We start from the raw sequence: 14,734 nt of genomic DNA, 5'->3' as shown, positions 1-14,734 counted from the left end.
GATGAACACCAGTAATGCTTTTTTCTAAGGCATGTTTATAAAAATCACTTAAATGTCCTAATTGAACTATGGCCTAATCCTGTCTTAATCTAAGGCCTGTCTGTGAAACTGGAATGTTAAAGTGAAAATGAACACCTGACCACTGTTGTAAATTTGCAACTGTTACAATTAAAAATCAAAGAAGGGTAAAAACATGCAGGCAGATATGATGTAAGCAGCACAGCTACAACAAACAAAACTGATAATGGGTGTGTTAGATTTATAGTGTGTGAATAATCAAGCTTTGACAATAACTAGTCATATTGGCGGCACCGAGGGGCCCCCAAATAAAATTCTGCTTAGGGCCCCATGAAGGCTTGGGCCGGCCCTGGGTTTTATGGAGTCAGTTCATAATTTCCATTTTAGATGTAATTTCTATTTATGACCACTAGAATGAATCCTTTCTCTAAATATGGAGAGCATAAAAAACAACAACAGTGACATGCACATAGGAACTGTGGGTCTTAAATGACATGAAAACAGTTTCAGGATAATAAAAAATCTTCTGAATTTCTGAAATGCTCAGTGTTGCTCATCATTTCAAAATATCAAGTGGAGGAGTATGCATAAATATCTTATTTATATTTTTTTAATAATTTCATAATGGATCTGTTGTGTGAGGTTGTTCTCCTCACACTCCTGTTCTGTTTTTGTCTCTGATGATTGTAACAGAGGGGGGATCCTCATTGTGCAGCCAGCAGATGTTTAATGATGTCATCTTGACATGGTCTTGGCCCTGAGAGAACATAAGCATGACACAGGGCAGAATAAGGACTTATACTTCTTGTCTAAATCTGCATTTAATTTCTATATGTAACTACACACAAAACAGACCATGCATATCAGCCATGTGGTAATATACGGTACAGGCCACAACTTTTTTCATTAGTATGGAAACATACTATCAACTCACCATTTACTGTTCTGACTTGGCTGGTAAGCAGATTACGGATAGGATTTTAGTGGAAACATATTAAATGTCAGTCTAGGATGAGTTTAGCAGACAGTGTGGTGCTTGATATTTAACAGTTCCAGTCAAGAGAGAAACTTCTCAAAATAATAATTTTGCACATACATTATTTAGGCTAATGCAGACATTGTGTTCAGTACAGTTAGTTTTTCATCTTTTTGTTTAAGAATAGGACAGTTTAGTTTCTTGTTTTTGTGTTTCCAAGGCACATATCACATTCAGATTCACATGAAGGAAATATGGCTAGAACTTAAATATAGTTTATAGTTAAAATACATAGGCTATTCATATTCAAAATATTTGGATTACATGAATTTTGTAAAGCTATTATAGTGATTAAGGTAACGCTTCATTTTACAGTGTCCTTGTTACATGTTATATGTAGCCTACTTACTATATCAATAACAGCAAATTATCCATAATTACATGCAAATAACTAACCCTAACCAAGTAGGCCTACATGTTGTCAATTAATACTACTCAGTAGGCCTACTTAAATGTATAATTACACTGTAACAAGAGCAACTTTAAATTAAGTGTAACCGTGATTAATTATAAATGCACGTGATATATATAGGTATAACAAAGGACTATTTTATAAAGTAGATCTATTATTACCAGGTTAGCTTGTGGGAGTGAATTGTTCATTTCCTCGGTCGCGTTTACTCCGTTGTTTACGGCAGTGATCTTCTGCGCTCCGCTGTCTGTCATGCAGGTGGAATTCAGTCCAGCAGCCCATCGGGACAGACATTCAGTTTGAAGGGAGCTCCTCTCCAAACCTGACTTCATCTCCGAGCATCACATCCACATTTGACCTCATCACAGCCATGGGATCATCAGCACAGCCGAGGAGTTTGAACAGCACGCAGATCGGATACATTTGAACGACGATCTTCAGACAGACTCGCATCATGCTCAGGTGGTCTGTCTTTCCCACTGAAGGAGATCACACAGGCTGCGTTTGGGAGAAAAATCAGTCGTGTGAATGTTTAGAATATTAATCAGGTATGACTCTCTCGTGTGATGATGCGTTCAGCTCAGTTGACGCATGTGGCGTGTTTTTTATAAATTTTTTTGGATCAGACATAAACGGATTTCAGCAATAATAGCCTACTGAATGACTGTAATATGTTTACAAATAATCAAAGTGTATCGCATAAGATTTTTTTGTATATCAGTGGGATGCTTCATAACTTAGTCAAGGAGCTACTTTTTTTTTAATCCAAAGCAATTGCTTTCCTTTCCCCCTCTTTTCTTTTAAATAGATCCTTTTTATAATCATGGAGGAGGGCAATACCTGTGAATCAGTGCCAGATTTAAAGGATCTGGAGTTGAAAGTGGGGAGAAAGACCCCAGAGGGGCTTCTGAAGTGGATGAGAGAAGAGCACAAAATGATCTCCCATCATCAGACTGATAATAATGAGACAGAGAAGAAGGGCCTGGATGAGAAGATCCGAAAACTTAAAATGGAGATGGTAAGAGCCAATTCTACATCTATAATAAACTCATTTCATTTACTTCCATCAAACTGTATTGTATTTAATATCCTCAATCACATTTATACTAAAATGCATCAAATGAATGAAGGATGTGACAACAGAGAGTCAAAAAATGTGTATTATATGTGCTATTTTATAAATGTGTGTGGATGACTCTCATAGCAGATATGCTACATGGTGAATTTGTTTCTCCTTTTTTATGAAACGTAAAGCCTCTGGCTTTTTTGATTGCTTGTTTTTTTTTCTGTCACAGAAAGATTCCAGTGTAAAGTTCTTATATGCTGACTATGATTGTAACTTTTCATAACATAACTCCCAAGAAGAAGCCTGCAGCATGTTGTTGTTTTCTCATTTTGAAGGGTCCCAACCCACATTCCACAAACCAAATCAACCAGAAGCAAAAGAATTTCCCACAGCATTGCCAAACACATAGGCGTAATTTACGGGTGGGACGGGTGGGACATGTCCCCACCACTTTTTACCAGGCTCGATATTGTCCCCACCACTTTTAAAAAGTAACTGAAAAATAGATTGCGTAAGGTATGTATTAAAGGAAAAGCACCATCTACAAATCGTCACTCTTCATAATCTAATTCATTCATTTAACACATTTTTCCGCCGGTCAGAAGCTTTTCAACATCCTCAAAAATGAATATTAAGTCTCGTTGTGAAACTATCGCGAGATACGCGATATGCGTCATGGGATATGTAGTTTCCTTTCCCTATAATTAATTAGTCTACAGATCCTGTACCTCTTTTAAAATGTATTTGTAGTCTACAATGTTAATACTGTATTTTAGTCTTAAGGTCTCTGCACACTGAGTCCGAAATTTTCGCATGCGTTTTTTCGCATTCGCAATCTTAAAAATTCGTCACGCACAGAGACCTTGCACACTGAGTCCGATGCGTTTTAATTAATCCGTTGCGAAAAAATTCGCAAAACTATACAAAATGTCTTCAAGCAGTGAGGATGATTTTGTTGTCTTCTCTCTTTTTAAAAAAAGAAAAAAAAAGGAAATATTGGGTCCATCCAATCCTTAGATTGCGCAGAGAGGAAGGAGAATTCCACCTCCTCATCAAAGAGCTGCGGGATTATCCCGAGAGATTCAAAGTTTATTTCAGGATGTCAGTGCCTCAGTTTGATACTTTGCTAGCGATACTGAATCCACATATTAAAAAGAAGACCACCAATTTCCGTGAACCAATTGATCCTGAACAGAGACTGTCTGAGGTATGGATACACCCACAGACACACACACACACACACACACACACACACCGAACGGCATCGGAAAGGTGCGCGCCAGGCATAAAAAAATAGGCTACAGCAGTTCTTTATATTCTGTATCTTTGTATTCTGCAATTTGTTTGTCATAAAGTGCTCTGTGCTGCAAGACGAAGTGTATTAATTTGTCTGACACTATTTTGGATTTTGGCTTTCGCTTGTACGGTGGCTCTGAATGGTCAAAACACCTTCTCAATGCATCTCAAAATGCTTTATACGGATGCGAAAAACGCAAAAAAATCGAACCCGATCCGATTTTTTTTTGACGGACGACAATTTCGGAGGCAGTGTGCAAACGTGATTGACAACGTGAGTTCGTATTTATTTTTCAACGTGGAAAATTTCGGACGAAAAATTCGGACTCAGTGTGCAATGTGCGTGGCTGCTTCACTAAAAAGCTTCTTATATCACTTCCACACTTTCTTTTGGACATTTTGTTGATGTTTTAACATTTATGCTATAGGTAGCAACAATTACCGTTAACTAGCCTTTACATGTGGGGTGGGGGAGGAAAAAATAGAGCTTTTATAAAAACGTCATAAAAAAAAGATTCGTCAAAACAATTTCATTTATTTAATTATTTAATTAATAAAGGTAGTTTAACTATTTCAAACACAAATGAACTCTCATTCATGTTTTACACAAGGTTTTGCGTAGTTCAGGATTGGTTAAATTATTTGATTGGATGAGGAAACATTTTGTGGGCTTGTCTTGACTCTTGACGTAATGTTGATTCTTCGTTCAGCGCGTGCATTGATCACACCTACTTTTAGCAAGTTGTTCCACATTGTGAATGTTACGTTTTGCTTATTTGGATGTTTATAGACATATTGTGAATGTGATGCATGTGTGGAAATTAAGTGCATTTCCAACTCTGAACTCAGTCCCCAAGTAAATTCGGTTATTAAATAAACAAATAGCAAAACGTTTTGTGCGGTGTCCCCACCACTTTTCAAAGCAAAGTTACGCCACTGGCCAAACAGTAAATAGTGTGTTGAAACATGACCCCAAAACTGTCATACAGGCAGTAATGGTTTTTAATGAACTGATGAATTGCTGGCGGCCACATATCTCTGATGGTATTGATGTGAAGGATGGCTTGAGTTTTGGTAAAAGATTTTCTGCTGTTTTCAATGTTCATGCTTCATACTGTAAGTTCAAACACTTGGGGCCGATACGCCCTCGGTTGTATAAAGAAATGTTGTAGTTAGGGAAATGAGCTTGTTTCCCTGTGGAATGCAGTGCCATTAAGCAAATGGACCCTGATGTTGTTGCTATGGTGCTCTTTACTGAGTGGGAGGCCCCAAAGCTGTCATGGATTATGCTACTGCCAGTTACATTTCTGATTTTTGGAAGGCAGTGTTATTATTATGCTGCAGATACATCTGGGATCTTAACATGTCGGTGGTTTACTGCATCAGCCCATATCTGTGTATGTGGTTTCAGATAGAAAAGGTGAAGGGTGCTGTCTTGACATTTTTGTCCAAATATGTGTTTATTATCGGTATGCTTTGGAAAACTTGTTCAACAAAACAATTAAATGTGCTCTTTGTGTATCTAGAACTAAAGTGTACTTGTGGTTCACAGGCTTAAAACAGAAATTAGAAGGTTTTCAAACTGGAGACCGCAAGATGATCCACAGAAATGTTAAGAGAAAAGATTATCTTGCAAAAACAAATAATGTTTTTAGGGCTTTTTAAAAAAAGTTTTTTCTAAAGACTGCTTGGATTAATCAAGTTTTATTATCATTTTCAATATTATATACACTACCATTCAAATGTTTGGAGTCAATTTCTGTTTAGGAAATTAATACTTTTATATAAAGATGCATTACATTGATTAAACATGACAAAGACTTTTACATTGTTACAAAACATCTGATCAAAATAAATGCTATTCTTTTGAACTTTCTATTCATCAAAGAAAATTATTTTAAACATAAGTCTTCATATATTAAAATACATAGCCACTTTTATAAGTTTGGAAAGGAATCCCTCATAAGGGGATCATCATATTAGGGAGAATACATGGCATCGAAAAGTTACATTGTAGTTGTGGTAAAACAGTGGCTTCCAGGTAATTTTACAAATAGCACTCAATTCTAGAATAGATGGGGTGTTAAGAGAATTTATTTAGTGTTTTAGTGTTCTCCTGCCATTTTTCACTGTTCCCAAACAGTCATGAGCTACAGCAAGCCGACTGTCATTGAATTTTAACCTCACACACACACACACACACACACACACACACAACACACAACACACAACACACACACACACACACACACACACACAAACAAACACAAACTCGGTTCATTCACACACACCAGTGTGAGACAGTGTACTTTTTGAGAAAAAACATGTACATAAATAAATGACTTGTATAAAATGATTATCACTTCTGACTTTAAACACTGGAAGTAATTGGGAAATCAAACAGCTTGTTGTTTATGTCACCTGTGATCTGCGTGAAGATAGCAAGAGAGAGATGTACTTGATGACTTTGAGAATCTTGGCCCTTGGTGAATGCAACTCTCTCTCTCTCTCTCTGCTTGACACACAGATGGAAAACACAGGGGATGGTGTGCTGACAGATGGAGGAAAGGGAGATGACTCTTCCAGTCTGATAGAACGAGAAGAGAGGCGAAATGAGGGAAGGAGAAAGAGAGAAGGAGTAAGGTTGAAAGGCAGAGTGGGAGGACGTAGAGGTTAGGAAGGAATGCAGGGAGATAGAGTGCATGTGTTGTGCTAGATGAGAGAGAGAGCAGTGACGTATTGGAATATAAAAGATGTCGTCAATCCTGTCAGTGTTGCTGTGTGTCAGCTGCAGTTAAATGAGTACAGAAAAAGCGTGATGCCATGGAAATGTGTTACTGTTTCATTATGTACATGTACATTACAGTTTAAGTTTTGAGTGGGTTATTCTTTTTTCTTTTTTGAAAGAAATTATAATTTTTTTTTTTTTTTTTACAAAATAAATGCCACAAAAATATTAAGCAGCATAAGTCTTGGTACCAAAATATATTATAATGATTTCTGAAGAATCATGTTACACCGACGACTTGTGTAATGGTTGCTGAAAAATAAAAAAATTATATATATATATATATTAGGGGTGGCACGGTTCGCGGAAAAAAACCGAACCGCACGGTTCTCCACACACGGTTCGGCACGCGCTAGGACCGCGGTTCAACTGAATTCTGACAACGCATGTGGTTTGTTATAAATAACACGTAAAACAAATAGGGTTCGGCTAATGTATGTTTCTGTTAATCGATGCGCATTCTGGCTTCCCAGTACATTATAACAACAGCGATGAGAAAGAAAAAAAAAAAAATAAGTGGACAAATCATTCACTCTTGTTCAATGCGAGTGCCGTATGCTGGAATATGAGCATTTATTCCGTCATCACCCGGGTGCTGATAGCGCGCGCACAGGTGAGACCTGAACAGCACACGTTGATATCGGTGTTTAGACTAAAGTCATGTACGCTTTGCCAGCTCAAATATTTAAGAGCCAGAGGACGCGAGCTCGCGCGCGCAGTGAGAAGATTTGTGCGTGCGCTCATCAGAAGCGCACAAACCTGCGCCTCAGAACGCGTGCAAATATGAAGCTCTCTCTGAAGTATTGTGTTTTAATGGATAAATTCAAACAAAATTCTGTCAAAATGCCCGTCTTGGTAAGTATCCTATAGCAGACATAGCCGGCTGGGCGTACAGTATCAGTGCTTTCTCTTAAAGTGACAGTTAATATTAAATAAACAGCAACAACAAAGAAATCACTCACTGCTCTTGATTGAATCGCTTTTGTAACTTTAATAAAGAGTAATCTTTAATTTATACAGTCAAATATGCAATGCTGTTTTACCTTTGATTACTTTAATCGTACTTCAATTTCTGTACCTAAAAAAACCCCTGAAAATCACTGATTATTTTATTTGTATCTTTACTCTATTGTATTTTTATTTGTGCTGTTGCTTGTAGTTAAAGGTCTGCTTTTATTTGTGTACACTCACAATGAAAACAAAACAGATTTTATATATATAACATGTAATAATATTTAGCATTTTCACATCAAAATAAAAGAAACTGAGCAAAGTAGATGTCTTTTTTTCCCCTGTTGTACCGAAATTGTATCGAACCGTGACCCCCGAACCGAGGTACGTACCGAACCGTGACATCTGTGTACCGTGCCACCCCTAATATATATATATATGGTAAATGCAGCCTTGGTGATTATGAGACACTTATTTTAAAAACATTAAATAATCTTACCAACCCCAAACTTTTTGAACAGTAGTGCGCATGAAATATCAGTTTAACATTAAATACAGTAAAATAGTTGTAAATAATGAACAAAAAAATTATAGCACAATAAATATTCTGCTAGATTTGAAATAATTGACCGGATACTGTGTTAGATTATGCAGCTCTCTACTGTCTACCATCATGCTAGATTTGCAGTTTTAAAGTTTGGGAGTGTTTTCTTCACATTCACTGTTTATACAGCTGACTTAAGTTTTTAATCATCCAAAACCACTTACTGTAGCTTAGTATCTGACAACTACAGGACACTATGGTCTCTGCAGAGGTGCATAACTAGAATAGAATAGAATAAAAAAAAACTAATAATAATTGGTAATTTGTCTAATTTTTTATGCAGCAGCTTTACTAATTACAGTATTTCACAATGGAATGGCCAAAAATGGCAATGTCAGCATTCTTCAAATACTTGAGTTTATGCTTAAAAGCCTCCTCTTCGTAATCAAGAAAGTATGCATTATTGCCATAAACTGAATGCTAATGTTAGAACTAATCTTACAATATAGCTGTGCCTATTGTAAATCCACCACTGAGTTATTATATATTCATTTTAACACGCACACAGAGCTCCATGGTGTGTTGTGATTCTTAACAGAGCAGGACACCACAGCATGGAAAATGAGCTCTCCAGAATTCCAGGGATTAGAACACAGGACACATGAGCTATGGTTTTATGGAGTGGGAAAGTGGAATTCTTCTGGCTTTGAGAATCTCCAGTGTGAGCCTCAGACACTGTGGAATGTTCTCCCTAAGGAGAGTCTGTGGGTCACTGTGTGGCTCGTGTGGAAGAATGGAAGCTACATACTATTATTGCAGCAACAGTGCACTGTATTGCATGGGGTTACAATTCTATTGTTTTCATTTATTTAGCATTTTATGAGGCCTGTTTTAAGAAATAGTTCACCCAGAAATATGTCTGATAATTCAGTCATTATTTACTCTCAGTCATGTCGTACCAAACCCATATGGCTTTTTTTATTTGTGGAAAAGTGGGGTACATTTAGAAGAATCTGTGCAATTACAATGAATGGGCACTGGTTTCAAGCTTTTAAAGGGATTGATTCAGTTCATACAAACGGTCTGAATTATTTGTTCACAAATTGGACTGATCCAGTTTTCGAGTTCAACTCACTGACTCAAATGATCCTGTCCAGATCCCTGGAAGGCAATATTGTCAGTGAACAATGACAATAAAGGTCTGAGCTATCAAAGCTTTCAAAGATATTGGACAACTTGTGTAATACTTTAAAGTGCTTTTGTGTCCTTTTCAAAGCTTGAATGCTCCAGTCAGTTGTCTTTTAAACTTTATATTCAATAAGCAACCAGTACGTATTCCAGAATTTCTCCTTGTGTGTTTCATGAAAAAAATAATGTCACATCATGGGTTTGGGATGACAATGACAAAATGTAGATTTTTAAGTTAACTGTACCTTTAACATTGTTGTCACTTGAACTTATTTGGACAAACAAAATACTACAGCCTCAAGGCAGCAGAGTTAAGTTAAACTTCTTAGAATTTGAACTGATATCTAAACGTACCCGACACTGTACACTACTGTACACATTTTTGCAAACGTGCACTGTTACAAAATGTTTGCTGTTCTTTTAAACTTTATATTCAAAGAATCCAGAAAAAACATATCAAGGTTTCCACAAAAAATATTAACACATCTGTTTTTAAATTTCTTGTTTCTTGAGCACCAAATCAGTATATTAGAAAGATTTCTGAAAGATCATGTGACACTGCAGATTGGAGTATTGGCTGCCACTACATACATTTTAAAATAAGAAAACAGTTATTTTAAATTGTAATAATTTTTCACAGTATTTTACTGTATTACAGCCTACATATGAAACAAAAACATTCAAAGAATCCCAGGTTGACTCCAAACTTTTGCACAGAATTGTATGTTTAATTCATCCGGGTCCTAATGCATATACAGAGATGCAGACAGACTGGAGTTGACCAGAGCCAGATCAGCGCTCACCACATCAGTGCTGAGACAGGGAGAATATTTACGAGTGTGTTCATTAGTCTCAGCAACTCAGACTGGGGTGCCGACATGAACCCAACCCTCACCAGAGCAGAGTTGTTACGATCTGTTCTTTCAATCTCTTTCATCTTTTTGCCTATGTATTTACATCTTTCCCTATTTGCTGTAAAAACGCTTGTTTGTCTTTGCCTCTAAATTCAGCTTTATTGCCCCTCCCCCCTCACTACCTCATTTATTCTTTTTGAATCCCATGCTCTCTTTAACCGAAATGTTCTCTTTTGATTTTTTGTACTGTAATTTGTGTGGTTGACGTCAGCAGTGCACTATGGCCTTTAAATTACACAGAAGCCTGGATGTATAGGGTATAAGAGTATGCTGTCCATTTACGGCAGGCTCAGTGCACTTAAACTGATATATCTCATAGTCTCAAGTTGGTCCTGCATCTATTGGTATTTTGCACATTATCCACATTTGAACATCTTCCTTTTGCTCAAAAATGGTAACAATACAGTATGTGTCAGAAGGTTAATTAAATGTAATTTTCTCACTGTCATGTTGTTCCAAACCAGTGTGAGTTTCTTTTTTGTTTTGTGGAACACAGAAGGAGAAGTCAGAATCAGCCTCAGTCATCATTTACTTTCACTGTATGGAAAAATGATGCAGTGAAAATTAATTTTTGATGAAATTTTTATTTTTGTGTGAACTGTTTCTTTAAGAATCGCTGTGTGACCGTAGCTGATGGGGTGCAGACAGGGCAGTATCCGTAAGGGATTGTGGGAGCCAAAGCACTGTGGCTTTCAGAGGAAGCACCGACTATTTGATGAGCACTGTTTTATGGGCTGAAGAGCCGCTCAGTCAGTCAGAAGAGTTCAGGACTTTGTATATCATATTGCATGTGGTAAATGTCTAACTTCTTGACAAAAATGTTTCACTGCTGCCAAATGAAGCTTTATAACATACTTCTAAAGGAATGTTTGACAGATATACCTCATAAAATGAGAATACATTCAAAAAGCAGGATCTAATGACGGAGGAATGATCTAATATATTGCTTTAAGTTAAAAGACCAACTAAAGAATCAATTGCATCCATTTTTACTCTCTATTGATTTTCCCCAGGAAGTCCAAGAGGAAGCTAGCTAGAGATATATATATATATATATATATATATATATATATATATATATATATATATACAAACCCGATTCCAAAAAAGTTGGGACACTGTACAAATTGTGAATAAAAACGGAATGCAATGATGTGGAAGTTTCAAATTTCAATATTTTATTCAGAATACAACATAGATGACATATCAAATGTTTAAACTGAGAAAATGTATGATTTTAAGGGAAAAATAAGTTTATTTTAAATTTCATGGCATCAACACATCTCAAAAAAGTTGGGACAAGGCCATGTATACCACATGTTTCTTCTTTTTATAACAGTCTGCAAACGTCTGGGGACTGAGGAGACAAGTTGCTCAAGTTTAGGAATAGGAATGTTGTCCCATTCTTGTCTAATACAGGCTTCTAGTTGCTCAACTGTCTTATGTCTTCTTTGTCGCATCTTCCTCTTTATGATGCGCCAAATGTTTTCTATGGGTGAAAGATCTGGACTGCCGGCTGGCCATTTCAGTACCCGGATCCTCCTTCTACGCAGCCATGAGGTTGTAATTGATGCAGTATGTGGTATGGCATTGTCATGTTGGAAAATGCAAGGTCTTCTTCCCTGAAAGAGACAACGTCTGGATGGGAGCATATGTTGTTCTAGAACTTGGATATACCTTTCAGCACTGATGGTGCCTTTCCAGATGTGTAAGCTGCCCATGCCACACGCACTAATGCAACTCCATACCATCAGAGATGCAGGCTTCTGAACGGAGCGCTGATAACAACTTGGGTTGTCCTTGTCCTCTTTAGTCCGGATGACATGGCGCCCCAATTTTCCAAAAAGAACTTCAAATTTTGATTCGTCTGACCACAGAACAGTTTTCCACTTTGCCACAGTCCATTTTAAATAAGCCTTGGCCCAGAGAAAACGCCTTCTAAGGGCTTTGTTGCCCTTAGAAGTCCTTTCATTCTTTTGCTAAGGTTTTACTTTTATTTAGACATCAAGTTTAGATGTGTCAGATGAAAATTGCTTGGCCCATTTGCTGTGGGAAACAGGAAGAGAAGAGTGCTTGACAGAAATGGATATTGTCAGGAAGATCTATAAATCTCAACAGCATTTACAGTAATGGATTCCGGCTCTGCTGTCAGCACAGGACTCCAGTCATGCTTGTGAGCCTCAGACTTAATACAACAATCAGCACTAATCAGAATCCATTTAGAGCATTTATTAAAGTTGTCACACATCCTAAATGACAAAGAAGCACCATAAAGTAGACCATACAACAATGCGCTATGTTCCAAGTCTTTTAGAGACATTCAATAGCTTTGTGTAAGGAACAAACCAAATAACTAATATTCAATCAATATTCAAATTGAGCACATGCAAATATGCATGAAATGACAAAAATGTCAATTTTTGGGTGTACTATTCCTTTATACAGTTTTAAAAATTCAAGTTCCAAAAGAGGGTTTTCATTGCGATGTAATAGAAGAACCATTTTGTGTTCCACAAAGATCCTTTAAGTCAACAGGTCTTAAAAGAACCATGATGTTAAAGGTTCTTTATGGAACCATAAGGGGCTTTTGCACCGTGTAGTTCTAGGAACTCAGTTCTAGGAACTAGCCAGCATGGTGGTTCCTAGAGAACCAATTTGCCCCTCAGGCTGTTTGCCTGGTTGCATTCGCACCGGCAGCAGGAACTCTGAAGCGGCCAGAAGTGACGTCTTTATTCGCGCCATTTACAAACGTCAACAACCGGTGAATAAAGGATGACGTGATCGAAGCTGTTTTTGTTGTGTGTCATGGGTTTTGTGATAACGGAGATGGAATGTAAATACACAATTTATGTGATTGAAAGAGCATGACAGTCTGACTAAATCTATGATAACTTGCAGTGTTACATATCATTAAGGCTGAGAAAAGAAGCTGCAGACAACAAGTAGCTAAATGTCGTTATCGCTGTTTTCCATGTTTGTAGAGTAAATATTTTTACGTGGCTTTTTAAAAATGCCAGGTAGCTGGTGTTTCATATGCGTTTGGCCAATCAGTGTAGACCCTACTCTGAAGTAGGACCTAATTTAGTTCCGTCAAACGGAGTTTCTAGAACTAAATACGTTCCTAGTTCCTGCAGTGTGAACACGCCAAAAAACGGGTACTTATATACTTATACACCAATAGTTCTAGGAACTATGAAAAAGTTCCTCATGTGCGAAAGCCCCTTTAGATTCCACAGAAGAGCCTTTATTTTAAAAAGTGTAGCGTGCACTTATGTTTAACTATTTATGATTGTTGAAAAATGTCTTGATGTCCATGTGTATTTCCTCTGGGCAGGCTTGTCTACGAGCAGCAGATGTCAAGATCTTGAACCAGTTGCTAGCACTTCACGAGGGCATTGAGGCAGTGAAATGGCTCCTGGAAGAGCGTGGCGCGCTCCCCAGCCGCTGCAGCAGCCTGACCAGCAGCCAGTACAGCTTAGGGGAGGGTCCCGACACCTCCTGGAGGGGCAGCTGGAGCAGTCTGCAGGACCCCCATGACAAGCTGGACAACATTTCCATTGGCAGCTATCTGGACACATTAGCTGATGACCTGGATGAGTACTGCCCCTCTAGTGGGACTGATTCAATACTCTGTGCCACCCCTATGGGGACAGATGGCTTCCGAGGTACTGGAGGAGGAGTGGGAAGTTCTACTGGACCTGGAACCAAATCTCCACAAGTCAAGTGCGATGCCCCTAAAGAAGAAGCTCAGGTTTGTAATAAAGCACCGTCTGATACATCGAGACCGTACCAGCCCAGCAAGACAAATGGAATCCTGGACAAAGCAGTGAAGCAAATGGTCAGACCAGATTCGCCCAGGGCTTGTCTCGCTGAGAAACTGGGGAAGAATCTGAGCCCTAAAATGAAACCCTACAAGAATGGCAAAGTTGAGTTAGAGAACTGCAAAATGAACGGCAAAGTTCAACTGGAGTATGACGCACACTGGCGTTGGGTGAAGTCGCAGGATGATGTGACTTTTTTGTGATAATATGCATGATCAAGCCAAAGGTGTTGATGGGAGACTGCTCTGCTTCTCTATTCACTACTGGGCTTTTGTTTGTAGACGTTGATCTTTGATTAATTTGAGGCCAGCTTCTCAGATCTCCTGAAATGACAGAGGTTTAGAGGTCAGCAACGGAAAAAAATAAGGAATGGAAAGAAGCTTAGAGTTTAAAAATCCTGAATTAATGACAGTATATACTCTTCTTCAGGTTGTGGTTTATGGACACATTTCAAATGTGCATTTCATATGAGATCATAACCTTTTATGTAATGGCATCTATTGATTTCAACACAACTATTTATTAAGTCAGTAATTAAGGACTTTATTGAATATGTCAGTATATTAATTTCATTTAAATGATGCGGTTTCAATCCTATGTGCTTAGGTTATTTTAAAACAGTTCTTAGAACGATTCATAAAGTTTTTTTTTTGTTTGTTTTTGCAAACTACCATTCAAAGGTTTGGGGTTCTTATGCTCA

The 14,734-nt window shown here is 37.8% G+C and overlaps 1 protein-coding gene across 1 annotated transcript; it reads left to right on the top strand.

Moving 5' to 3' along the window:
* The first annotated feature begins 1,711 nt into the window (after positions 1-1,711).
* LOC306845393 (leucine rich adaptor protein 1-like) lies at positions 1,712-14,390 on the top strand. The gene is made up of 3 exons (XM_079378169.1): positions 1,712-2,014; positions 2,275-2,484; positions 13,548-14,390. Exons 2-3 carry the CDS (start codon positions 2,290-2,292, stop codon positions 14,235-14,237), a joined length of 885 nt encoding a protein of 294 aa, XP_079234295.1. The 5' UTR covers positions 1,712-2,014; positions 2,275-2,289; the 3' UTR covers positions 14,238-14,390.
* The last annotated feature ends 344 nt before the right edge of the window (positions 14,391-14,734 follow it).

Source organism: Barbus barbus, assembly GCF_936440315.1.
Source record: "Barbus barbus genome assembly, chromosome: 25".
NCBI classification, from domain to species: Eukaryota; Metazoa; Chordata; class Actinopteri; order Cypriniformes; family Cyprinidae; genus Barbus; species Barbus barbus.
This window is presented reverse-complemented; position numbering and strand designations above follow the sequence as displayed.